This window comes from Chiloscyllium plagiosum, unplaced genomic scaffold (genome assembly GCF_037043375.1).
Source record: "Chiloscyllium plagiosum isolate Xiang-an unplaced genomic scaffold, Cpla_swu_hap1 HiC_scaffold_36, whole genome shotgun sequence".
NCBI classification, from domain to species: domain Eukaryota; kingdom Metazoa; phylum Chordata; class Chondrichthyes; order Orectolobiformes; family Hemiscylliidae; genus Chiloscyllium; species Chiloscyllium plagiosum.
The window spans coordinates 4,556,839-4,583,042 of record NW_028270174.1 but is presented as its reverse complement, the minus strand read 5'-3'; the positions used below and the strand labels follow the sequence as shown (position 1 = coordinate 4,583,042).

At 46.9% G+C, this 26,204-nt stretch overlaps 1 protein-coding gene across 4 annotated transcripts in view; it reads right to left on the bottom strand.

The window, feature by feature from the left end:
• Nucleotides 1-26,204, bottom strand: part of slc4a4a (solute carrier family 4 member 4a) — a 266,877-nt gene that overhangs the window by 179,724 nt on the left and 60,949 nt on the right. For all 4 annotated transcript variants that reach the window (XM_087979895.1, XM_087979896.1, XM_087979897.1 and 1 more), the window contains exons 2-3: nt 4,497-4,570; nt 920-1,102 (exon numbers count right to left, since the gene is read on the bottom strand). In XM_087979895.1, coding sequence (XP_087836021.1) covers nt 920-1,102; nt 4,497-4,569 — 256 coding nt within the window. In that variant the 5' untranslated portion in view covers nt 4,570. The remainder of the gene's footprint in view (nt 1-919; nt 1,103-4,496; nt 4,571-26,204) is intronic.

Below are 26,204 nucleotides of genomic sequence, written 5' to 3'. Positions count from 1 at the left end.
GGGACAACAATGGTGAGATAATTGCTTTGTAAATGCATATTAGCCCACCTGATCAGATCTGTATCCACCACCTTAAACATTCACTAACTCCACCATGGAAGCACATTCACAGCAGTAGGTCCCACCTACTGAACAGAAATTCATCAAGGCTCCTTAGACAGCACCTTCCAAACCCACGACCACTTTCATCTAGAAGGACAAGGGCAGCAGATACATGGGAACACTACCCCCTGCAAGTCCCCCTCCAAGCCACTGATCATCCTGACTTACATAGAAACATAGAAGATCAAACAGGAGTAAGCCATTTGGCCCCTTGAGCCTGGTCTGCCATTCAGTATGATCATGGCTGATCACTGAGCTCAATACCCTCATCCCACCATCTCTTTATCCTTTTAGCCACAAGAGCTGTATCTACCTTCTTCCTGAAAACAAAAATTGGAAATATATCGCCATTCCTTCAGTGTCGCTGAGTCAAAATCCTGGAAATCCCTTTGTCAGGGCATTGTGGGTCTACCCACAGCACATGGTTTAAGAAGACAGCTCACCTCCACCTTCTCAAAGAGCAGCTAGGGATGGCCATTAGATGCTGGGCCAGTGATGCTGACATCATGACAAAATGAAAAGTACTAAAGGAAAGGTCAGGTACCTAACTATCATTGAAACGATTCCTCACTCACTCAAACCCTTTTCATCTCTAATGCAAATGGGAGTAACCTTGCCTTTTATCTCACTGGAAAGATTCCTCATGTTACGTTGGGAACTCGTTACAAATTTTGCCAATGTCTAGTTTGACTGGGGCATGTGCACGTTTACTGTGTGAATGGTGTCATTCTCCCTGGTACCAGGAGAGACATTGACACATGTTGTAGATGAAGGATGCTGAATGGTTGGAGGATACACAGGACATGGTGGTACTCACGGAGCGGTTTGAAGAGACTCCCACTTGTTGGGTCATCATTGGTTTCAGTGTCTGAGCGATCAGAAGCCTCAGCTGACCTTTCCCGCTCTTTATTCCGTTCCTTCGCCCCTGTTCGTCTCCGACGACGTCTCCTTCTGCGGTAGCTCTTTGGGACATGGACCCCAATATAAACAGTATGGTGACCTGAAACAAACAACAAAGGGTTAACCAGGGACTCAGCTTCATTACACACTCAGTCGGCATGCATGCACTGTCCATGTACAGCGTTAAACACTCAACACCTAGCTGTAGGAATGGAGTGGGTTACAGGAATAGGAGGCCCTTCAACCCCTTCACTTTGTGTTCATGATCAACCTGCACATTCATCACATCTACCTAGGATCTGCAACCCTTCATATTCCTACCGAGAAAAGTGTTACATGTTAAATGTTAATGCTTTAATGTCTAATCACATTCCTTAATCTTGCCCAAATAAATACACAGACATTGACAGAAAGAGTTCAAAGAAAGAATAATTATTTATAGCCTCAAATATCAATCAAAGAAAATCATCTTCCACCTGTAATAACTGCTGAGCTGTTCCATTAATGATTCTAGGGAGTTCAGACAAGTATTCATAGTGAGGCCTTCTGGGAACTGGGAGAAAGTGAGGCCTGCAGATGCTGGAGATCAGAGTCAAAACACAGCAGGTCAGGCAGCATCCGAGGACCAGGGGAATTATCGTTTCGGGCATAAGCCCTTCATCAGGAATGAGGTGGGGTGACAAAGGGGCTGAGAGATAAATGGGAGGGGTGTGAGGCTGGCAGGTGGGTAGCTGGGAATGAGATAGATAGGGGGTGGGGGGGTGATGAAGATAGGTTGGAGTGGAGGGTGGAGTGGATAGGTGAGAAGGGAGATGATCGGTGAACTGCGTCATCTCAGACAAATAATGCAGACATTCTTTGTCAGTTGGACTTATTATGAATATTCAGCCAGTTATGCCATGAGTCAATGAGATCACGGCCAATCTGTGATCCAACTCGAGATCACTCACCCCATATCCCTTAACATGTCTGACTATTAACCACAGATTTAAAATTAATTATTGCTATCTCTTTACATGACTTACTCATGTCCAGATAAACAAGTCAGTTTAATAGACAAGGAGATGGTAACAGTGATGCCCGTGTTAAACTGCTGACCATTCCATGGAATGGAGGTTTCCTGGTGCCTCAGCCTTGGATAGCTGCAGTTTCACACTGTGTGTGGACGTTGTCAACTCTGTAAGATTGTCCGAAAGCCTCCAGCAATGAAGAATTACCCACCCCATCAGTTCTGCTGATCCAAACACCCCGGTGGGGGGTGGGGGGGGTGGGGGGGGGGGGGAGTCAACAGGCCACAGATATTGATTTTGTTCCTGGGAATGTTTCTGTTTTACTGGTTGGGAAAACATGGTTGATGCATTGGGGAGGAAAGGTTATTGGACCAAGCGGGGCTGCTGGAGGAGAGCGGTCATGTGGCAAATCCTCCAGGAATAGGGCCAGCCTGGGCCTGACTTCTCTGCAGGGAGACATAGGCCTCGATATTAAGCATTCTTGTTCCTCGGTCCTCACAATCCAAGCCTTACATCCATAGGAGAAAGTGAGGACTGCAGATGCTGGAGATCAGAGCTGAAAAATGTGTTACTGGAAAGGCTCAGCAGGTCAGGCAGCATTCAAGGAGCAGGAGAATCTACGTTTCAGGCATAAGAAGAGCTTATGACGGAAACGTCGATTCTCCTGCTCCTTTGAAGCTGCCTGACCTGCTGAGCTTTACATCCATAACCCTGTTTACACCCCCACTTCCCCAACTATGTGTGTAAAGCTCTGCACTGCACCTGCAGAGAGCCATCAGAGAAACAGGAGGTCAAATGGCCTCTGCCTGTGCTGTGACCATTTCTACAATTCCGTACGTCTTATGCACACACACCCAGACAATGTTCAAGGTGTGCAGCTGCACATGCTCTAATTGAAGAGTGGGGCCAATTTAATGGACTGAATGGCCTGTGGAATGTCAAGGTTCCCTCAAAGCTTTGTGGTAACACAGCAACTGGGAGGTTCTACGCATGCCAATCGGCATGGCAACACATTGACCTCCACACACAGAGGTTGCTGCTGAACACGGAGTTCAGAGAGAAAAGAGCACGAGGGGAAACATTGGTTCCAATATCCCGTCAAACCCAGCATAACCCCTTCGTCTCACTGTCTCACTTTCATTCTCATTTTCCATTCCAAATAAGAATCCTCAAAGTTTGATTCTTCAAACTTGAAAAGGCTGATGAGGGGGAGATGTTCCCACTTGTGGGAAAAAGCAAAACTGGGGACCGGGTGGGGGGATCAATACAAACAAGACGGTCCCAAATAAATCCAGTCAGGAACTCAGGAGAAATTTCTTTCCACAGAGAGTGGGGAATGTGTAATGTAATGATTGAGAAAAGGAAGACAATTAGGTACATGAGGGAGAAAGGAATAGAAGGAAGCGTTGACGGATGAACATGAAACAGGGAGGCCCATGTGCAGCATTAACCCCAGCATCGATCAGATGGCCTGAATGGTCTCTTTCTGTGCCACGTAATAACGAGGTTTGTTTTGGGAGAACCCTGCTGATGACCCAGACAGAAGCCTGGGGCTTGGAAACACACCTCCCAGGACACCACATGGTGTTTACATAATGCAGCACACACTGCCAGACAGAGGATTAATGTATTGTGCGCGAACCCAAAACAATAATAGCCACTGATTAAACAGCCAAACGTGCTCTGCAACATTCATGATAGTGGCCAGAGTGAATGCTACATATTCTAATAATAAAAGAGTGCAGCAGGATTCGTAAAATGAAAAATCCTCGATTAATTAATGATATAACCAGATATTATCTAAGTGCTGGCTGGCCTCACCAGTTCACTCTGGCAACACCTTCAAGTTAACAACTCTCATTTCGGTGTTCAGAACACTGCAGGATTTTACATCCTTCTAATCTCTATGACGTTTCCTGGTCCTACAACCCTTCAATAATCTCTGCAGTCCTCCAATTCTGGGCCCCTCACTCCCCCATTGGTACTCGGTACATTCAGCTGCCCGGACCCCGAGCTCTGGAATTCTGCCCCAAAACCATCCTGCCTCCCTCCTCACCTCCAGAACATTCCTCAAGACCTACTCTTTTGACCAGGTTTTTCGAAACCTGTCTCAGTATCAAATTTGGTTTGTGACATGTAACAGCTCCACAAATAAGTGCAGATTGCTGTGGAATATTACTGAATTATCGCAAGCCTGATTATCACCGAAAAGCAGAATTCAACAGGTTTGTGTCAAAAGACCCACTCACTGAACAGTTTACCACAGCACCTTGCTACTCTGCATGTGGAGAGAGGGAGAGGGAGAGAGATAGAGAGAGAGTGAGCGAGAGAGAGATTGAGAGACAGAGAGAGAGATATAGAGAAAAAGAACTTGTATTTTTATAGCACCTGCACCATCTCAGACTACATGCTAAAGGGAATTGTAGTCACTGTTAGCTAAATGTAACAATTAAAGGAGTTGAAAGAAAAATGCCATTTACATACCCTCTACTTCCTCTTCATCACAGACATGTTTGATAAAGGAGGCTCCTCTGTCCAGTACAGCCTCATCTTCCATCCTGTAATAGTAGAAGAGGAAGAAAGATTGGTCGCATTTTTCTGTGGATGCACTAGATGTTGCTTTCGGAGCTGGGGCTGTGCATAATACTTCCCTCATTACTTTCTGGTTGACAGAGATGTTATTGGTCAACGTTACGAATGGAGCCTCCGCATTGTCCGAACCCTGTGTCCTTGAAAGGACTGCTGTATTGCGTAGTGTGAGCCAGTTAATCCAAGCCGGGCTCTCTAAGGCTGATTGAATTTGACGTGTCGGGATGTGACAGGGCTGGGCTGGAAATGCAGAGGCTGGGCAGGTTCAGCAAGAGGCCTCCTTAGCTTTAAAAGAGACAACCACTTCCCCAACTCCAAACACAAACTTAGCAAATCACCTGCTCTCAGGCACTGGCAAGTCACTCAAGCTTACCCATGACCATTACCCCTAGCCCATAGAAAGGTAGCTCAGAGTGGACACTCGGTTCAAACAGAAATAAAATCTTGCGTTGATAAAACATTTTTCATGACCATGGAACACCTCAAAGAGCTTTACTAAATTCTTTCATGGGAATGTAGGCATTGCTGACAAGGCCAGCATTTATCACCCATTTCTAATTACCCCTGTGGTGGTGAGCTGCCTTCTTGAACTGATTTCCATGAACTTTGACCCAGTGACAGTGAAGGAACGGCATTATATTTCCAAGTCAGGATGGTGAGTGGCTGGGAGGGGAATGTACCTTGGAGGGGGTGGTGTTCCCATGTGCCTTTTGAGATGGTAGGAGTCATGGGGTTGGACGGAGCTGTTGAAAAAGTCTTGGCAAGTGGCTACAGTGGATCTTATGGAAGGTCCACACTGTCGCTGATGTGTCATTGATGGAGGAAGTGAACCACTTTGCTGAGAATCTGAAGTCAGACCAGAGGAGGACAGCAAACTTTCATCCACTTAACATCAGTCTTCACAACAATTTAGGATAATCACCAATACTGTGACTATGACAATGATCTTTATAAAGTATTTTCCTGTGGAGGCTAGTGGAAAATTAGCTCTTATTGCAAGAGGATTTGAGTACAGGAGTAGTGAAGTCTTGCTCCAACTGCATAGGAGCTTGGTTACACCACACACGGAGCACAGTGTACAGTTTCGGTCTCCCTAACTCAGGAAAAGTATCATTGCCAGAGAGAAAGTGCAATGAAGGCTGTGCTCGGAATGGTGGGACTGTCCCATGGGCTTGTAATCTCTACAATTTCAAAGACTGAGAAGTGACCTCATTGAAACTTACAAAATACTGAAAGGGATGGACAGGGTGGGCATAGGTACAATGTTTCCCCTGTTTGGGGAATCTAAAAGCAGGGGCCACAATTTAAAAATAAGGCAAATGCCAATTAGGACTGAAATGAGGAGATTTTGGTTAAATTTGGAGAGCTGTGAACCTTTGCAATTCTCTACCACAGAGATGGTGGAAGTGTAGTCTTTTTATTTTGATTTAATTTATTATTGTCCCATGTACCTGGGTACAGTGAATAATTTTGTTTTGCGAACAGTACAGGCAGATCATACCATACAACATGCATTGGGTATTAGAACAGAGAGAGGAATACAGAATTATGGCTGCAGCGAAGGTGCACAGACAGTGAGATCAACATTAAATTTAAAATTTGAGAGGTCCCTTCAGAAGTCTAATAACAGCGGGGAAGAAGCTGTTCTTGAATCTGTTGCTGCGGCTGTTTAAAGTTTTGTGTCTTTTGCCTGACAGAAGAGGTTGGATGAGATCATAACCGGGGTGGGAGGAGTCTGCAAGAAGTGTTGATAATAGACAATAGACAATAGGTGCAGGAGTAGGCCATTCTGCCCTTCGAGCCAGCACCACCATTCATTATGATCATGGCTGATCATCCTCAATCAGTATCCTGTTCCTGCCTTATCCTCATAATCCTTGATTCCACTATCTTAAAGAGCTCTATCCATCTCTTTCTTGAAAGTATCTAGAGACTTGGCCTCCACTGCCTTCTGGGGCAGAGCATTCCATACACCCACCACTCTCTGGGTGAAGAGGTTTCTCCTCAACTCTGTTCTAAGTGGCCTACCCCTTATTTTTAAACTGTGTCCTCTGGTTCTGGACTCACCCATCAGCGGAAACATATTTTCTGCCTCCAGAGTGTCCAATCCTTTAATAATCTTATGCGTCTCAATCAGACCCCCCTCTCATCCTTCTAAACTCAAGTGTATACAAGTCCAGTCGCTCCAATTTTTCAACATATGATAATCCTGCCATTCCGGGAATTGACCTCGTGAACCGACACTGCACTTCCTCAATAGCCAGAATGTCCTTCCGCGAATCTGAAGACCAAAACTGCTCACAATTGACACAGATGGAATCAATGGATGAGTCTTCAGGGACAGTCTTCAGGTATGGTCTTCAGGTATGGTCTTTAGGTATGGTCTTTAGGTACGGCCTTTAGGGATGGTCTTTAGGTACGGCCTTTAGGTATGGTCTTTAGGGATGGTCTTTAGGTATGGTCTTTAGGTATGGTCTTCAGGTATGGTCTTTAGGGACAGTCTTTAGGTACGGCCTTTAGGTATGGTCTTTAGGGACAGTCTTCAGGTATGGTCTTTAGGGACGGTCTTTAGGTACGGTCTTTAGGGACGGTCTTTAGGGACAGTCTTTAGGGACAGACTTCAGGTATGGTCTTTAGGTACGGTCTTCAGGGACAGTCTTCAGGTACGGTCTTTAGGTATGGTCTTTAGGTATGGTCTTTAGGGACAGTCTTTAGGGACAGTCTTTAGGGACAGTCTTTAGGGACAGTCTTCAGGTACGGTCTTCAGGTATGGTCTTTAGGGACAGTCTTTAGGTACGGTCTTCAGGGACAGTCTTCAGGTACGGTCTTTAGGTATGGTCTTTAGGGACAGTCTTTAGGGACAGTCTTTAGGGACAGTCTTTAGGGACAGTCTTCAGGTACGGTCTTCAGGTATGGTCTTTAGGGACAGTCTTTAGATACGGTCTTTAGGGACAGTCTTCAGGTACGGTCTTCAGGTATGGTCTTTAGGTACGGGCTTTAGGGACAGTCTTTAGGGACAGTCTTTAGGGACAGTCTTCAGGTATGGTCTTTAGGGACGGTCTTTAGGTTCGTTCTTTAGGGACAGTCTTCAGGTATGGTCTTTAGGTACGGTCTTTAGGTACGGTCTTTAGGTACGGTCTTTAGGGACAGTATTTAGTGACAATCTTTAGGAACAATCTTTAGGGACAGTCTTCAGGTACGGTCTTTAGGGACAGTCTGCGGGTATGGTCTTTAGGTACGGTCTTGAGGTACGGTCTTTCGGGACAGTATTTAGGGACAGTCTTTAGGGACGGTCTTCAGGTATGGTCTTTAGGTACGGTCTTTAGGTACGGTCTTTAGGGACAGTCTTCAGGTATGGTCTTCAGGGACAGTATTTAGGAACAGTCTTTAGGGACAGTCTTCAGGTATGGTCTTTAGGTACGGTCTTTAGGTACGGTCTTTAGGGACGGTCTTTAGGGACGGTCTTCAGGTATGGTCTTTAGGGACGGTCTTTAGGGACAGTCTTTAGGGACAGTCTTTAGGGACAGTCTTCAGGTATGGTCTTTAGGTACGGTCTTTAGGGACAGTCTTCAGGTATGGTCTTCAGGTATGGTCTTTAGGGACGGTCTTTAGGTATGGGCTTTAGGGACAGTCTTCAGGTATGGTCTTCAGGTATGGTCTTTAGGGACCGTCTTTAGGGACGGTCTTTCGGTACAGTCTTTATGGACAGTCTTCAGGTATGGTCTTTAGGTACGGTCTTTAGAGACAGTCTTCAGGTACGGTCTGTAGGTACGGTCTTTAGGGACGGTCTTTAGGGACGGTCTTCAGGTATGGTCTTTAGGTACGGTCTTTAGGTACGGTCTTTAGGGACAGTCTTCAGGTATGGTCTTCAGGGACAGTATTTAGGAACAGTCTTTAGGGACAGTCTTCAGGTATGGTCTTTAGGTACGGTCTTTAGGTACGGTCTTTAGGGACGGTCTTCAGGTATGGTCTTTAGGGACGGTCTTTAGGGACAGTCTTTAGGGACAGTCTTTAGGGACAGTCTTCAGGTATGGTCTTTAGGTACGGTCTTTAGGGACAGTCTTCAGGTATGGTCTTCAGGTATGGTCTTTAGGGACGGTCTTTAGGTATGGGCTTTAGGGACAGTCTTCAGGTATGGTCTTCAGGTATGGTCTTTAGGGACCGTCTTTAGGGACGGTCTTTCGGTACAGTCTTTATGGACAGTCTTCAGGTATGGTCTTTAGGTACGGTCTTTAGAGACAGTCTTCAGGTACGGTCTGTAGGTACGGTCTTTAGGGACGGTCTTTAGGGACGGTCTTTAGGTACGGTCTTTAGGGACAGTCTTCAGGTATGGTCTTTAGGTACGGTCATTAGGGACAGTCTTTAGGGACAGTCTTTAGGGACAGTCTTCAGGTACGGACTTTAGGTACGGTCTTTAGGTACGGTCTTTAGGGACAGTCTTCAGGTATGGTCTTTAGGGACGGTCTTTAGGTACGGTCTTTAGGGACAGTCTTTAGGGACAGGCTTCAGGTATGGTCTTCAGGTACGGTCTTTAGGGACAGTCTTCAGGTATGGTCTTTAGGGACGGTCTTTAGGTACGGTCTTTAGGGACAGTCTTTAGGGACAGTCTTCAGGTATGGTCTTTAGGGCCGGTCTTTAGGTACGGTCTTTAGGGACAGTCTTCAAGTACAGTCTTTAGGGACGATCTTTAGGGACGGTCTTTAGGGAAGTCTGCAGGTATGGTCTATAGGGACGGTCTTTAGGGACAGTCTTTAGGGACAGTCTTCAGGTATGGTCTTTAGGTATGGTCTTTAGGTACGGTCTTTAGGTACAGTCTTCAGGTACGGTCTTCAGGTATGGTCTTTAGGGACAGTCTTCAGGTATGGTCTATAGGGACGGTCTTTAGGGACAGTCTTTAGGGACAGTCTTCAGGTATGGTCTTTAGGTATGGTCTTTAGGTACGGTCTTTAGGTACAGTCTTCAGGTACGGTCTTCAGGTATGGTCTTCAGGTACGGTCTTTTGGTACGGACTTTAGGGACAGTCTTTAGGTATGGTCTATAGGTACGGTCTTTAGGGACAGTCTTTAGGGACAGTCTTTAGGGACAGTCTTTAGGTACGGTCTTTAGGGACAGTCTTCAGGTATGGTCTTTAGGGACGGTCTTTAGGGACGGTCTTCAGGGACAGTCTTCAGGTATGGTCTTTAGGGACGGTCTTTAGGTTCGTTCTTTAGGGACTGTCTTCAGGTATGGTCTTTAGGGACGGTCTTTAGGTACGGTCTTTAGGTACGGTCTTCAGGTATGGTCTTCAGGGATGGTCTTTAGGGATGGTCTTCAGGTATGGTCTTTAGGTACGGTCTTTAGGGACAGTATTTAGGGACAATCTTTAGTGACGGTCTTTAGGGACAGTCTTCAGGTATGGTCTTTAGGTACGGTCTTTAGGGACAGGCTTCAGGTACGGTCTTTAGGTACGGTCTTTAGGGACAGTCTTCAGGTACGGTCTTTAGGGACAGTCTTCAGGTACGGTCTTTAGGTACGGTCTTTAAGGACAGGCTTCAGGTACGGTCTTTAGGGACAGTCTTCAGGTACGGTCTTTAGGTACGGTCTTTAAGGACAGGCTTCAGGTATAGTCTTTAGGTACGGTCTTTAGGGACAGTCGTCAGGTATGGTCTTTAGGGACGGTCTTTAGGTATGGTCTTTAGAGACAGTCTTCAGGTACTGGCTTTAGGTACAGTCTTTAGGGACAGTCTTCGGATATGGTCTTTCGGGACGGTCTTTAGGTACGATCTTTAGGGACAGTCTTTAGGGACAGTCTTCAGGTATAGTCTTTAGGTACGGTCTTTAGGGACAGTCTTCAGGTATGGTCTTTAGAGACAGTCTTCAGGTACTGGCTTTAGGTACAGTCTTTAGGGACAGTCTTCGGATATGGTCTTTCGGGACGGTCTTTAGGTACGATCTTTAGGGACAGTCTTTAGGGACAGTCTTCAGGTATAGTCTTTAGGTACGGTCTTTAGGGACAGTCTTCAGGTATGGTCTTTAGAGACAGTCTTCAGGTACTGGCTTTAGGTACAGTCTTTAGGGACAGTCTTCGGATATGGTCTTTCGGGACGGTCTTTAGGTACGATCTTTAGGGACAGTCTTTAGGGACAGTCTTCAGGTATAGTCTTTAGGTACGGTCTTTAGGGACAGTCTTCAGGTATGGTCTTTAGAGACAGTCTTCAGGTACTGGCTTTAGGTACAGTCTTTAGGGACAGTCTTCGGATATGGTCTTTCGGGACGGTCTTTAGGTACGATCTTTAGGGACAGTCTTTAGGGACAGTCTTCAGGTATAGTCTTTAGGTACAGTCTTTAGGGACAGTCGTCAGGTATGGTCTTTAGGTATGGTCTTTAGGGACAGTCTTTAGGGACAGTCTTTAGGGACAGTCTTCAGGGACGGTCTTCAGGGACAGTCTTTAGGGACAGTCTTCAGGTATGGTCTTTAGGGACAGTCTTTAGGTACGGTCTTCAGGTATGGTCTTTAGGGACAGTCTTCAGGTATGGTCTTTACGCACGGTCTTTAGGGACAGTCTTCAGGTATGGTCTTTAGATACGGTCTTTAGGGACAGTCTTCAGGTACGGTCTTTAGGTACGGTCTTTAGGGACAGTCTTCAGGTATGGTCTTTAGGGATGGTCTTTCGGGACAGTCTTCAGGTATGGTCTTCAGGTATGGTCTTGAGGTACGGTCTTTAGGGACAGTATTTAGGGACAGTCTTTAGGGACAGTCTTCAGGTATGGTCTTTAGGTACGGTCTTCAGGTACGGTCTTTAGGGACAATCTTCAGGTAAGGTCTTTAGGGACGGTCTTTAGGGACGGTCTTTAGGGACGGTCTTTAGGGACGGTCTTTCGGTACAGTCTTTAGGGACCGTCTTCAGGTATGGTCTTTAGGTACGGTCTTTAGAGACAGTCTTCAGGTACAGTCTATAGGTATGGTCTTTAGGGAGAGTCTTCAGGTATGGTCTTTAGGGACAGTCTTCAGATATGGTCTTTAGAGACAGTCTTCAGGTACGGTCTTTAGGTACGGTCTTTAGGGACAGTCTTCGGATATGGTCTTTCGGGACGGTCTTTCGGTACGATCGTTAGGGACAGTCTTTCAGGACAGTCTTCAGGTATAGTCTTTAGGTACGGTCTTTAGGGACAGTCTTCAGGTATGTTCTTTAGGGACAGTCTTTAGGGACAGTCTTCAGGTATGGTCTTCAGGTACGGTCTTTAGGGACAGTCTTCAGGTATGGTCTTTAGGGAGGGTCTTTAGGTACGGTCTTTAGGTACGGTCTTTAGGGACTGTCTTTAGGGACAGTCTTCAGGTACGGTCTTCAGGTAAGGTCTTTAGGGACAGTCTTCAGGTATGGTCTTTAGGTACGGTCTTTAGGGACAGTCTTTAGGGACAGTCTTCAGGTATGGTCTTTAGGGACGGTCTTTAGGTACGGTCTTTAGGTACGGTCTTTAGGGACAGTCTTTAGGGACAGTCTTTAGGGACAGTCTTCAGGTACGGTCTTCAGGTACGGTCTTTAGGGACAGTCTTCAGGTATGGTCTTTAGGGACGGTCTTTAGGTACGGTCTTTAGGGACAGTCTTTAGGGACAGTCTTCAGGTATGGTCTTTAGGTACGGTCTTTAGGGACAGTCTTTAGGGACAGTCTTCGGATATGGTCTTTCGGGACGGTCTTTAGGTACGATCTTTAGGGACAGTCTTTCGGGACAGTCGTCAGGTATGGTCTTTAGGTACGGTCTTTAGGTACGGTCTTTAGGGACAGTCTTCAGGTATGGTCTTTAGGGACGGTCTTTAGGTACGGTCTTTAGGTACGGTCTTTAGGGACAGTCTTTAGGGACAGTCTTTAGGGACAGTCTTTAGGGACAGTCTTCAGGTACGGTCTTCAGGTACGGTCTTTAGGGACAGTCTTCAGGTATGGTCTTCAGGGACAGTCTTCAGGTACGGTCTTTAGGTACGGTCTTTAGGGACGGTCTTTAGGGACGGTCTTTAGGGACAGTCATTAGGGACAGTCTTTAGGGACAGTCTTCAGGTATGGTCTTTAGGTACGGTCTTTAGGGACAGTCTTCGGATATGGTCTTTCGGGACGGTCTTTCGGGACGGTCTTTAGGTAGGATCTTTAGGGACAGTCTTTCGGGACAGTCGTCAGGTATGGTCTTTAGGTACGGTCTTTAGGTACGGTCTTTAGGGACAGTCTTTAGGGACAGTCTTTAGGGACGGTCTTCAGGTACGGTCTTCAGGTACGGTCTTTAGGGACGGTCTTTAGGGACGGTCTTTAGGGACAGACTTCAGGTACGGTCTTTAGGTAAGGTCTTTAGGTACGGTCTTTAGGGACAGTCTTTAGGGACAGTCTTTAGGGACAGTCTTTAGGGACAGTCTTTAGGGACAGTCTTCAGGTATGGTCTTTAGGTACGGTCTTTAGGGACAGTCTTCGGATATGGTCTTTCGGGACGGTCTTTAGGTACGATCTTCAGGGACAGTCTTTAGGGACAGTCTTCAGGTATACTCTTTCGGTACGGTCTTTAGGGACAGTCTTCGGATATGGTCTTTCGGGACGGTCTTTAGGTACGATCTTTAGGGACAGTCTTTAGGGACAGTCTTCAGGTATACTCTTTCGGTACGGTCTTTAGGGACAGTCGTCAGGTACGGTCTTTAGGTACGGTCTTTAGGGACAGTCTTCAGGGACAGTCTTCAGGGACAGTCTTCAGGGACGGTCTTCAGGGACAGTCTTCAGGTACGGTCTTTAGGTATGGTCTTTAGGTACAGTCTTTAGGGACAGTCTTCAGATACGGTCTTCAGGTATGGTCTTTAGGGACAGACTTCAGGTATGGTCTTTAGGTACGGTCTTCAGGGACAGTCTTCAGGTACGGTCTTTAGGTATGGTCTTTAGGTATGGTCTTTAGGGACAGTCTTTAGGGACAGTCTTTAGGGACAGTCTTTAGGGACAGTCTTCAGGTACGGTCTTCAGGTATGGTCTTTAGGGACAGTCTTTAGGTACGGTCTTCAGGGACAGTCTTCAGGTACGGTCTTTAGGTATGGTCTTTAGGGACAGTCTTTAGGGACAGTCTTTAGGGACAGTCTTTAGGGACAGTCTTCAGGTACGGTCTTCAGGTATGGTCTTTAGGGACAGTCTTTAGATACGGTCTTTAGGGACAGTCTTCAGGTACGGTCTTCAGGTATGGTCTTTAGGTACGGGCTTTAGGGACAGTCTTTAGGGACAGTCTTTAGGGACAGTCTTCAGGTATGGTCTTTAGGGACGGTCTTTAGGTTCGTTCTTTAGGGACAGTCTTCAGGTATGGTCTTTAGGTACGGTCTTTAGGTACGGTCTTTAGGTACGGTCTTTAGGGACAGTATTTAGTGACAATCTTTAGGAACAATCTTTAGGGACAGTCTTCAGGTACGGTCTTTAGGGACAGTCTGCGGGTATGGTCTTTAGGTACGGTCTTGAGGTACGGTCTTTCGGGACAGTATTTAGGGACAGTCTTTAGGGACGGTCTTCAGGTATGGTCTTTAGGTACGGTCTTTAGGTACGGTCTTTAGGGACAGTCTTCAGGTATGGTCTTCAGGGACAGTATTTAGGAACAGTCTTTAGGGACAGTCTTCAGGTATGGTCTTTAGGTACGGTCTTTAGGTACGGTCTTTAGGGACGGTCTTTAGGGACGGTCTTCAGGTATGGTCTTTAGGGACGGTCTTTAGGGACAGTCTTTAGGGACAGTCTTTAGGGACAGTCTTCAGGTATGGTCTTTAGGTACGGTCTTTAGGGACAGTCTTCAGGTATGGTCTTCAGGTATGGTCTTTAGGGACGGTCTTTAGGTATGGGCTTTAGGGACAGTCTTCAGGTATGGTCTTCAGGTATGGTCTTTAGGGACCGTCTTTAGGGACGGTCTTTCGGTACAGTCTTTATGGACAGTCTTCAGGTATGGTCTTTAGGTACGGTCTTTAGAGACAGTCTTCAGGTACGGTCTGTAGGTACGGTCTTTAGGGACGGTCTTTAGGGACGGTCTTCAGGTATGGTCTTTAGGTACGGTCTTTAGGTACGGTCTTTAGGGACAGTCTTCAGGTATGGTCTTCAGGGACAGTATTTAGGAACAGTCTTTAGGGACAGTCTTCAGGTATGGTCTTTAGGTACGGTCTTTAGGTACGGTCTTTAGGGACGGTCTTCAGGTATGGTCTTTAGGGACGGTCTTTAGGGACAGTCTTTAGGGACAGTCTTTAGGGACAGTCTTCAGGTATGGTCTTTAGGTACGGTCTTTAGGGACAGTCTTCAGGTATGGTCTTCAGGTATGGTCTTTAGGGACGGTCTTTAGGTATGGGCTTTAGGGACAGTCTTCAGGTATGGTCTTCAGGTATGGTCTTTAGGGACCGTCTTTAGGGACGGTCTTTCGGTACAGTCTTTATGGACAGTCTTCAGGTATGGTCTTTAGGTACGGTCTTTAGAGACAGTCTTCAGGTACGGTCTGTAGGTACGGTCTTTAGGGACGGTCTTTAGGGACGGTCTTTAGGTACGGTCTTTAGGGACAGTCTTCAGGTATGGTCTTTAGGTACGGTCATTAGGGACAGTCTTTAGGGACAGTCTTTAGGGACAGTCTTCAGGTACGGACTTTAGGTACGGTCTTTAGGTACGGTCTTTAGGGACAGTCTTCAGGTATGGTCTTTAGGGACGGTCTTTAGGTACGGTCTTTAGGGACAGTCTTTAGGGACAGGCTTCAGGTATGGTCTTCAGGTACGGTCTTTAGGGACAGTCTTCAGGTATGGTCTTTAGGGACGGTCTTTAGGTACGGTCTTTAGGGACAGTCTTTAGGGACAGTCTTCAGGTATGGTCTTTAGGGCCGGTCTTTAGGTACGGTCTTTAGGGACAGTCTTCAAGTACAGTCTTTAGGGACGATCTTTAGGGACGGTCTTTAGGGAAGTCTGCAGGTATGGTCTATAGGGACGGTCTTTAGGGACAGTCTTTAGGGACAGTCTTCAGGTATGGTCTTTAGGTATGGTCTTTAGGTACGGTCTTTAGGTACAGTCTTCAGGTACGGTCTTCAGGTATGGTCTTTAGGGACAGTCTTCAGGTATGGTCTATAGGGACGGTCTTTAGGGACAGTCTTTAGGGACAGTCTTCAGGTATGGTCTTTAGGTATGGTCTTTAGGTACGGTCTTTAGGTACAGTCTTCAGGTACGGTCTTCAGGTATGGTCTTCAGGTACGGTCTTTTGGTACGGACTTTAGGGACAGTCTTTAGGTATGGTCTATAGGTACGGTCTTTAGGGACAGTCTTTAGGGACAGTCTTTAGGGACAGTCTTTAGGTACGGTCTTTAGGGACAGTCTTCAGGTATGGTCTTTAGGGACGGTCTTTAGGGACGGTCTTCAGGGACAGTCTTCAGGTATGGTCTTTAGGGACGGTCTTTAGGTTCGTTCTTTAGGGACTGTCTTCAGGTATGGTCTTTAGGGACGGTCTTTAGGTACGGTCTTTAGGTACGGTCTTCAGGTATGGTCTTCAGGGATGGTCTTTAGGGATGGTCTTCAGGTATGGTCTTTAGGTACGGTCTTTAGGGACAGTATTTAGGGACAATCTTTAGTGACGGTCTTTAGGGACAGTCTTCAGGTATGGTCTTTAGGTACGGTCTTTAGGGACAGTCTTCAGGTACGGTCTTTAGGTACGGTCTTTAAGGACAGGCTTCAGGTACGGTCTTTAGGGACAGTCTTCAGGTACGGTCTTTAGGGACGGTCTTTAGGGACAGTCTTCAGGTACGGTCTTTAGGGACAGTCTTCAGGTACGGTCTTTAGGGACGGTCTTTAGGGACAGTCTTCAGGTACGGTCTTTAGGTACGGTCTTTAAGGACAGGCTTCAGGTATAGTCTTTAGGTACGGTCTTTAGGGACAGTCGTCAGGTATGGTCTTTAGGGACGGTCTTTAGGTATGGTCTTTAGAGACAGTCTTCAGGTACTGGCTTTAGGTACAGTCTTTAGGGACAGTCTTCGGATATGGTCTTTCGGGACGGTCTTTAGGTACGATCTTTAGGGACAGTCTTTAGGGACAGTCTTCAGGTATAGTCTTTAGGTACGGTCTTTAGGGACAGTCTTCAGGTATGGTCTTTAGAGACAGTCTTCAGGTACTGGCTTTAGGTACAGTCTTTAGGGACAGTCTTCGGATATGGTCTTTCGGGACGGTCTTTAGGTACGATCTTTAGGGACAGTCTTTAGGGACAGTCTTCAGGTATAGTCTTTAGGTACGGTCTTTAGGGACAGTCTTCAGGTATGGTCTTTAGAGACAGTCTTCAGGTACTGGCTTTAGGTACAGTCTTTAGGGACAGTCTTCGGATATGGTCTTTCGGGACGGTCTTTAGGTACGATCTTTAGGGACAGTCTTTAGGGACAGTCTTCAGGTATAGTCTTTAGGTACGGTCTTTAGGGACAGTCTTCAGGTATGGTCTTTAGAGACAGTCTTCAGGTACTGGCTTTAGGTACAGTCTTTAGGGACAGTCTTCGGATATGGTCTTTCGGGACGGTCTTTAGGTACGATCTTTAGGGACAGTCTTTAGGGACAGTCTTCAGGTATAGTCTTTAGGTACAGTCTTTAGGGACAGTCGTCAGGTATGGTCTTTAGGTATGGTCTTTAGGGACAGTCTTTAGGGACAGTCTTTAGGGACAGTCTTCAGGGACGGTCTTCAGGGACAGTCTTTAGGGACAGTCTTCAGGTATGGTCTTTAGGGACAGTCTTTAGGTACGGTCTTCAGGTATGGTCTTTAGGGACAGTCTTCAGGTATGGTCTTTACGCACGGTCTTTAGGGACAGTCTTCAGGTATGGTCTTTAGATACGGTCTTTAGGGACAGTCTTCAGGTACGGTCTTTAGGTACGGTCTTTAGGGACAGTCTTCAGGTATGGTCTTTAGGGATGGTCTTTCGGGACAGTCTTCAGGTATGGTCTTCAGGTATGGTCTTGAGGTACGGTCTTTAGGGACAGTATTTAGGGACAGTCTTTAGGGACAGTCTTCAGGTATGGTCTTTAGGTACGGTCTTCAGGTACGGTCTTTAGGGACAATCTTCAGGTAAGGTCTTTAGGGACGGTCTTTAGGGACGGTCTTTAGGGACGGTCTTTAGGGACGGTCTTTCGGTACAGTCTTTAGGGACCGTCTTCAGGTATGGTCTTTAGGTACGGTCTTTAGAGACAGTCTTCAGGTACAGTCTATAGGTATGGTCTTTAGGGAGAGTCTTCAGGTATGGTCTTTAGGGACAGTCTTCAGATATGGTCTTTAGAGACAGTCTTCAGGTACGGTCTTTAGGTACGGTCTTTAGGGACAGTCTTCGGATATGGTCTTTCGGGACGGTCTTTCGGTACGATCGTTAGGGACAGTCTTTCAGGACAGTCTTCAGGTATAGTCTTTAGGTACGGTCTTTAGGGACAGTCTTCAGGTATGTTCTTTAGGGACAGTCTTTAGGGACAGTCTTCAGGTATGGTCTTCAGGTACGGTCTTTAGGGACAGTCTTCAGGTATGGTCTTTAGGGAGGGTCTTTAGGTACGGTCTTTAGGTACGGTCTTTAGGGACTGTCTTTAGGGACAGTCTTCAGGTACGGTCTTCAGGTAAGGTCTTTAGGGACAGTCTTCAGGTATGGTCTTTAGGTACGGTCTTTAGGGACAGTCTTTAGGGACAGTCTTCAGGTATGGTCTTTAGGGACGGTCTTTAGGTACGGTCTTTAGGTACGGTCTTTAGGGACAGTCTTTAGGGACAGTCTTTAGGGACAGTCTTCAGGTACGGTCTTCAGGTACGGTCTTTAGGGACAGTCTTCAGGTATGGTCTTTAGGGACGGTCTTTAGGTACGGTCTTTAGGGACAGTCTTTAGGGACAGTCTTCAGGTATGGTCTTTAGGTACGGTCTTTAGGGACAGTCTTTAGGGACAGTCTTCGGATATGGTCTTTCGGGACGGTCTTTAGGTACGATCTTTAGGGACAGTCTTTCGGGACAGTCGTCAGGTATGGTCTTTAGGTACGGTCTTTAGGTACGGTCTTTAGGGACAGTCTTCAGGTATGGTCTTTAGGGACGGTCTTTAGGTACGGTCTTTAGGTACGGTCTTTAGGGACAGTCTTTAGGGACAGTCTTTAGGGACAGTCTTTAGGGACAGTCTTCAGGTACGGTCTTCAGGTACGGTCTTTAGGGACAGTCTTCAGGTATGGTCTTCAGGGACAGTCTTCAGGTACGGTCTTTAGGTACGGTCTTTAGGGACGGTCTTTAGGGACGGTCTTTAGGGACAGTCATTAGGGACAGTCTTTAGGGACAGTCTTCAGGTATGGTCTTTAGGTACGGTCTTTAGGGACAGTCTTCGGATATGGTCTTTCGGGACGGTCTTTCGGGACGGTCTTTAGGTAGGATCTTTAGGGACAGTCTTTCGGGACAGTCGTCAGGTATGGTCTTTAGGTACGGTCTTTAGGTACGGTCTTTAGGGACAGTCTTTAGGGACAGTCTTTAGGGACGGTCTTCAGGTACGGTCTTCAGGTACGGTCTTTAGGGACGGTCTTTAGGGACGGTCTTTAGGGACAGACTTCAGGTACGGTCTTTAGGTAAGGTCTTTAGGTACGGTCTTTAGGGACAGTCTTTAGGGACAGTCTTTAGGGACAGTCTTTAGGGACAGTCTTTAGGGACAGTCTTCAGGTATGGTCTTTAGGTACGGTCTTTAGGGACAGTCTTCGGATATGGTCTTTCGGGACGGTCTTTAGGTACGATCTTCAGGGACAGTCTTTAGGGACAGTCTTCAGGTATACTCTTTCGGTACGGTCTTTAGGGACAGTCTTCGGATATGGTCTTTCGGGACGGTCTTTAGGTACGATCTTTAGGGACAGTCTTTAGGGACAGTCTTCAGGTATACTCTTTCGGTACGGTCTTTAGGGACAGTCGTCAGGTACGGTCTTTAGGTACGGTCTTTAGGGACAGTCTTCAGGGACAGTCTTCAGGGACAGTCTTCAGGGACGGTCTTCAGGGACAGTCTTCAGGTACGGTCTTTAGGTATGGTCTTTAGGTACAGTCTTTAGGGACAGTCTTCAGATACGGTCTTCAGGTATGGTCTTTAGGGACAGTCGTCAGGTACGGTCTTTAGGTACGGTCTTTAGATACGGTCTTCAGGGACAGTCTTCAGATACGGTCTTCAGGTATGGTCTTTAGGGACAGTCTTCAGGTATGGTCTTTAGGTACGGTCTTTAGGGACAGTCTTCAGGTATGGTCTTTAGGTATGGTCTTTAGATACGGTCTTCAGGGACAGTCTTCAGGTACGGTCTTTAGGTATGGTCTTTAGGGACAGTCTTCAGGTACGGTCTTCAGGTATGGTCTTTAGGGACAGTCTTCAGGTATGGTCTTTAGGTACGGTCTTTAGGTACGGTCTTTAGGTACGGTCTTCAGGTATGGTCTTTAGGGATGGTCTTCAGGTATGGTCTTTAGGTACGGTCTTTAGGTACGGTCTTTAGGGACAGTATTTAGGGACAATCTTTAGGGACAGTCTTCAGGTACGGTCTTTAGGTACGGTCTTTAGGGACAGTCTGCGGGTATGGTCTTTAGGTACGGTCTTTAGGTACGGTCTTCAGGTACGGTCTTCAGGTACGGTCTTTAGGGATGGTCTTTAGGGACAGTCTTCAGGTATGGTCTTCAGGTATGGTCTTCAGGTATGGTCTTGAGGTACGGTCTTTCGGGACAGCATTTAGGGACAGTCTTTAGGGACGGTCTTCAGGTATGGTCTTTAGGTACGGTCTTTAGGGACAGTCTTCAGGTATGGTCTTTAGGTACGGTCTTTAGGGACAGTCTTCAGGTACGGTCTTTAGGTACGGTCTTTAGGTACGGTCTTCAGGTATTGTCTTTAGGGACGGTCTTTAGGGACAGTCTTTAGGGACAGTCTTTAGGGACAGTCTTCAGGTATGGTCTTTAGGTACGGTCTTTAGGTACGGTCTTTAGGGACAGTCTTCAGGTATGGTCTTCAGGTATGGTCTTTAGGGACGGTCTTTAGGTATGGGCTTTAGGGACAGTCTTCAGGTATGGTCTTCAGGTATGGTCTTTAGGGACTGTCTTTAGGGACGGTCTTTCGGTACAGTCTTTATGGACAGTCTTCAGGTATGGTCTTTAGGTACGGTCTTTAGAGACAGTCTTCAGGTACGGTCTATAGGTACGGTCTTTAGGGACGGTCTTTAGGGACGGTCTTCAGGTACGGTCTTTAGGGACAGTCTTCAGGTATGGTCTTTAGGTACAGTCTTTAGGGACAGTCTTTAGGGACAGTCTTTAGGGACAGTCTTTAGGGACAGTCTTTAGGGACAGTCTTCAGGTACGGACTTTAGGTACGGTCTTTAGGTCCGGTCTTTAGGGACAGTCTTTAGGGACAGGCTTCAGGTATGGTCTTCAGGTACGGTCTTTAGGGACAGTCTTCAGGTATGGTCTTTAGGGACAGTCTTTAGGTACGGTCTTTAGGGACAGTCTTTAGGGACAGGCTTCAGGTATGGTCTTCAGGTACGGTCTTTATGGACAGTCTTCAGGTATGGTCTTTAGGTACGGTCTTTAGAGACAGTCTTCAGGTACGGTCTATAGGTACGGTCTTTAGGGACGGTCTTTAGGGACGGTCTTCAGGTACGGTCTTTAGGGACAGTCTTCAGGTATGGTCTTTAGGTACGGTCTTTAGAGACAGTCTTCAGGTACGGTCTATAGGTACGGTCTTTAGGGACGGTCTTTAGGGACGGTCTTCAGGTACGGTCTTTAGGGACAGTCTTCAGGTATGGTCTTTAGGTACGGTCATTAGGGACAGTCTTTAGGGACAGTCTTTAGGGACAGTCTTTAGGGACAGTCTTTAGGGACAGTCTTCAGGTATGGTCTTTAGGGACGGTCTTTAGGGACGGTCTTCAGGGACAGTCTTCAGGTATGGTCTTTAGGGACGGTCTTTAGGTTCGTTCTTTAGGGACAGTCTTCAGGTATGGTCTTTAGGGACGGTCTTTAGGTACGGTCTTCAGGTACGGTCTTCAGGTATGGTCTTTTGGGATGGTCTTTAGGGACGGTCTTCAGGTATGGTCTTTAGGTACGGTCTTTAGGGACAGTATTTAGGGACAATCTTTAGGGACAGTCTTCAGGTATGGTCTTTAGGTACGGTCTTTAGATACGGTCTTTAGGGACAGTCTTTAGGGACAGTCTTTAGGGACGCTCTTTAGGGACAGTCTTCAGGTACGGTCTTCAGGTACGGTCTTTAGGGACAGTCGTCAGGTATGGTCTTTAGGGACGGTCTTTAGGGACAGTCTTCAGGTATGGTCTTTAGGGACGGTCTTTAAGGACAGTCGTCAGGTATGGTCTTTAGAGACAGTCTTCAGGTACGGTCTTTAGGTACGGTCTTTAGGGACAGTCTTTCGGGACAGTCTTCAGGTATAGTCTTTAGGTACGGTCTTTAGGGACAGTCTTCAGGTATGTTCTTTAGGGACAGTCTTTAGGGACAGTCTTCAGGTATGGTCTTCAGGTATGGTCTTTAGGGACGGTCTTTAGGTACGGTCTTTAGGTACGGTCTTTAGGTACGGTCTTTAGGGACAGTCTTTAGGGACAGTCTTCAGGTACGGTCTTCAGGTACGGTCTTTAGGGACAGTCTTCAGGTATGGTCTTTAGGGACGGTCTTTAGGTTCGGTCTTTAGGTACGGTCTTTAGGTACGGTCTTTAGGGACAGTCTTTAGGGACAGTCTTCAGGTACGGTCTTTAGGGACAGTCTTTAGGGACAGTCTTCAGGTACGGTCTTCAGGTACGGTCTTCAGGTACGGTCTTTAGGGACAGTCTTCAGGTATGGTCTTTAGGGACGGTCTTTAGGTTCGGTCTTTAGGTACGGTCTTTAGGTACGGTCTTTAGGGACAGTCTTTAGGGACAGTCTTCAGGTACGGTCTTCAGGTAAGGTCTTTAGGGACAGTCTTCAGGTATGGTCTTTAGGGACGGTCTTTAGGTACGGTCTTTAGGTACGGTCTTTAGGGACAGTCTTCGGATATGGTCTTTCGGGACGGTCTTTAGGTACGATCTTTAGGGACAGTCTTTAGGGACAGTCGTCAGGTATGGTCTTTAGGTACGGTCTTTAGGGACGGTCTTTAGGGACAGTCTTTAGGGACAGTCTTTAGGGACAGTCTTCAGGTACGGTCTTCAGGTACGGTCTTTAGGGACAGTCTTCAGGTATGGTCTTTAGGGACGGTCTTTAGGTTCGGTCTTTAGGTACGGTCTTTAGGTACGGTCTTTAGGGACAGTCTTTAGGGACAGTCTTCAGGTACGGTCTTCAGGTAAGGTCTTTAGGGACAGTCTTCAGGTATGGTCTTTAGGGACGGTCTTTAGGTTCGGTCTTTAGGTACGGTCTTTAGGTACGGTCTTTAGGGACAGTCTTTAGGGACAGTCTTCAGGTACGGTCTTCAGGTAAGGTCTTTAGGGACAGTCTTTAGGGACAGTCTTTAGGGACAGTCTTCAGGTACGGTCTTCAGGTACGGTCTTTAGGGACAGTCTTCAGGTATGGTCTTTAGGGACGGTCTTTAGGTTCGGTCTTTAGGTACGGTCTTTAGGTACGGTCTTTAGGGACAGTCTTTAGGGACAGTCTTCAGGTACGGTCTTCAGGTAAGGTCTTTAGGGACAGTCTTCAGGTATGGTCTTTAGGGACGGTCTTTAGGTACGGTCTTTAGGTACGGTCTTTAGGGACAGTCTTCGGATATGGTCTTTCGGGACGGTCTTTAGGTACGATCTTTAGGGACAGTCTTTAGGGACAGTCGTCAGGTATGGTCTTTAGGTACGGTCTTTAGGGACGGTCTTTAGGGACAGTCTTTAGGGACAGTCTTTAGGGACAGTCTTTAGGGACAGTCTTTAGGGACAGTCTTCAGGTACGGTCTTCAGGTACGGTCTTTAGGGACGGTCTTTAGGGACGGTCTTTAGGGACAGACTTCAGGTACGGTCTTTAGGTAAGGTCATTAGGTACGGTCTTTAGGGACAGTCTTTAGGGACAGTCTTTAGGGACAGTCTTCAGGTATGGTCTTTAGGTACGGTCTTTAGGGACAGTCTTCGGATATGGTCTTTTGGGACGGTCTTTAGGTACGATCTTTAGGGACAGTCTTTAGGGACAGTCTTCAGGTATACTCTTTCGGTACGGTCTTTAGGGACAGTCTTCGGATATGGTCTTTTGGGACGGTCTTTAGGTACGATCTTTAGGGACAGTCTTTAGGGACAGTCTTCAGGTATACTCTTTCGGTACGGTCTTTAGGGACAGTCGTCAGGTACGGTCTTTAGGTACGGTCTTTAGGTACGGTCTTTAGGGACAGTCTTCAGGGACAGTCTTCAGGGACAGTCTTCAGGGACGGTCTTCAGGGACGGTCTTTAGAGACAGTCTTCAGGTACGGTCTTTAGGTACGGTCTTTAGGGACAGTCTTTCGGGACAGTCTTCAGGTATAGTCTTTAGGTACGGTCTTTAGGGACAGCCTTCAGGTATGTTCTTTAGGGACAGTCTTTAGGGACAGTCTTCAGGTATGGTCTTTAGGGACGGTCTTTAGGTACGGTCTTTAGGTACGGTCTTTAGGTACGGTCTTTAGGGACTGTCTTTAGGGACTGTCTTCAGGTACGGTCTTCAGGTAAGGTCTTTAGGGACAGTCTTCAGGTATGGTCTTTAGGTACGGTCTTTAGGGACAGTCTTTAGGGACAGTCTTCAGGTATGGTCTTTAGGGACGGTCTTTAGGTACGGTCTTTAGGTACGGTCTTTAGGGACAGTCTTTAGGGACAGTCTTTAAGGACAGTCTTCAGGTACGGTCTTCAGGTATGGTCTTTAGGGACAGTCTTCAGGTATGGTCTTTAGGGACGGTCTTTAGGTACGGTCTTTAGGGACAGTCTTTAGGGACAGTCTTTAGGGACAGTCTTTAGGGACAGTCTTTAAGGACAGTCTTCAGGTACGGTCTTCAGGTAAGGTCTTTAGGGACAGTCTTCAGATATGGTCTTTCGGGACGGTCTTTAGGTACGATCTTTAGGGACAGTCTTTAGGGACAGTCGTCAGGTATGGTCTTTAGGTACGGTCTTTAGGTACGATCTTTAGGGACAGTCGTCAGGTATGGTCTTTTGGTACGGTCTTCAGGTACGGTCTTTAGGTAAGGTCTTTAGGTACGGTCTTTAGGGACAGTCTTTAGGGACAGTCTTTAGGGACAGTCTTTAGGGACAGTCTTCAGGTATGGTCTTTAGGTACGGTCTTTAGGGACAGTCTTCGGATATGGTCTTTAGGTACGATCTTTAGGGACAGTCTTTAGGGACAGTCTTCAGGGACAGTCTTCAGGGACAGTCTTCAGGGACAGTCTTCAGGGACAGTCTTCAGGGACGGTCTTCAGGGACGGTCTTTAGGGACGGTCTTTAGGGACGGTCTTCAGGTACGGTCTTTAGGGACAGTCTTTAGGGACAGTCTTCAGGTATGGTCTTTAGGGACGGTCTTTAGGTACGGTCTTTAGGTACGGTCTTTAGGTACGGTCTTTAGGGACTGTCTTTAGGGACTGTCTTCAGGTACGGTCTTCAGGTAAGGTCTTTAGGGACAGTCTTCAGGTATGGTCTTTAGGTACGGTCTTTAGGGACAGTCTTTAGGGACAGTCTTCAGGTATGGTCTTTAGGGACGGTCTTTAGGTACGGTCTTTAGGTACGGTCTTTAGGGACAGTCTTTAGGGACAGTCTTTAAGGACAGTCTTCAGGTACGGTCTTTAGGTATGGTCTTTAGGGACAGTCTTCAGGTATGGTCTTTAGGGACGGTCTTTAGGTACGGTCTTTAGGGACAGTCTTTAGGGACAGTCTTTAGGGACAGTCTTTAAGGACAGTCTTCAGGTACGGTCTTCAGGTAAGGTCTTTAGGGACAGTCTTCGGATATGGTCTTTCGGGACGGTCTTTAGGTACGATCTTTAGGGACAGTCTTTAGGGACAGTCGTCAGGTATGGTCTTTAGGTACGGTCTTTAGGTACGATCTTTAGGGACAGTCTTTAGGGACAGTCGTCAGGTATGGTCTTTTGGTACGGTCTTCAGGTACGGTCTTTAGGTAAGGTCTTTAGGTACGGTCTTTAGGGACAGTCTTTAGGGACAGTCTTTAGGGACAGTCTTTAGGGACAGTCTTCAGGTATAGTCTTTAGGTACGGTCTTTAGGGACAGTCTTCGGATATGGTCTTTAGGTACGATCTTTAGGGACAGTCTTTAGGGACAGTCTTCAGGGACAGTCTTCAGGGACAGTCTTCAGGGACAGTCTTCAGGGACAGTCTTCAGGGACGGTCTTCAGGGACGGTCTTTAGGGACGGTCTTCAGGTACGGTCTTTAGGGACAGTCTTTAGGGACAGACTTCAGGTATGGTCTTTAGGTATGGTCTTTAGATACGGTCTTCAGGGACAGTCTTCAGATACGGTCTTCAGGTATGGTCTTTAGGGACAGTCTTCAGGTATGGTCTTTAGGTACGGTCTTTAGGGACAGTCTTCAGGTATGGTCTTTAGGTATGGTCTTTAGATACGGTCTTCAGGGACAGTCTTCAGGTACGGTCTTCAGGTATGGTCTTTAGGGACAGTCTTCAGGTATGGTCTTTAGGGACAGTCTTCAGGTATGGTCTTTAGGCACGGTCTTTAGGGACAGTTTTCAGGTACGGTCTTTAGG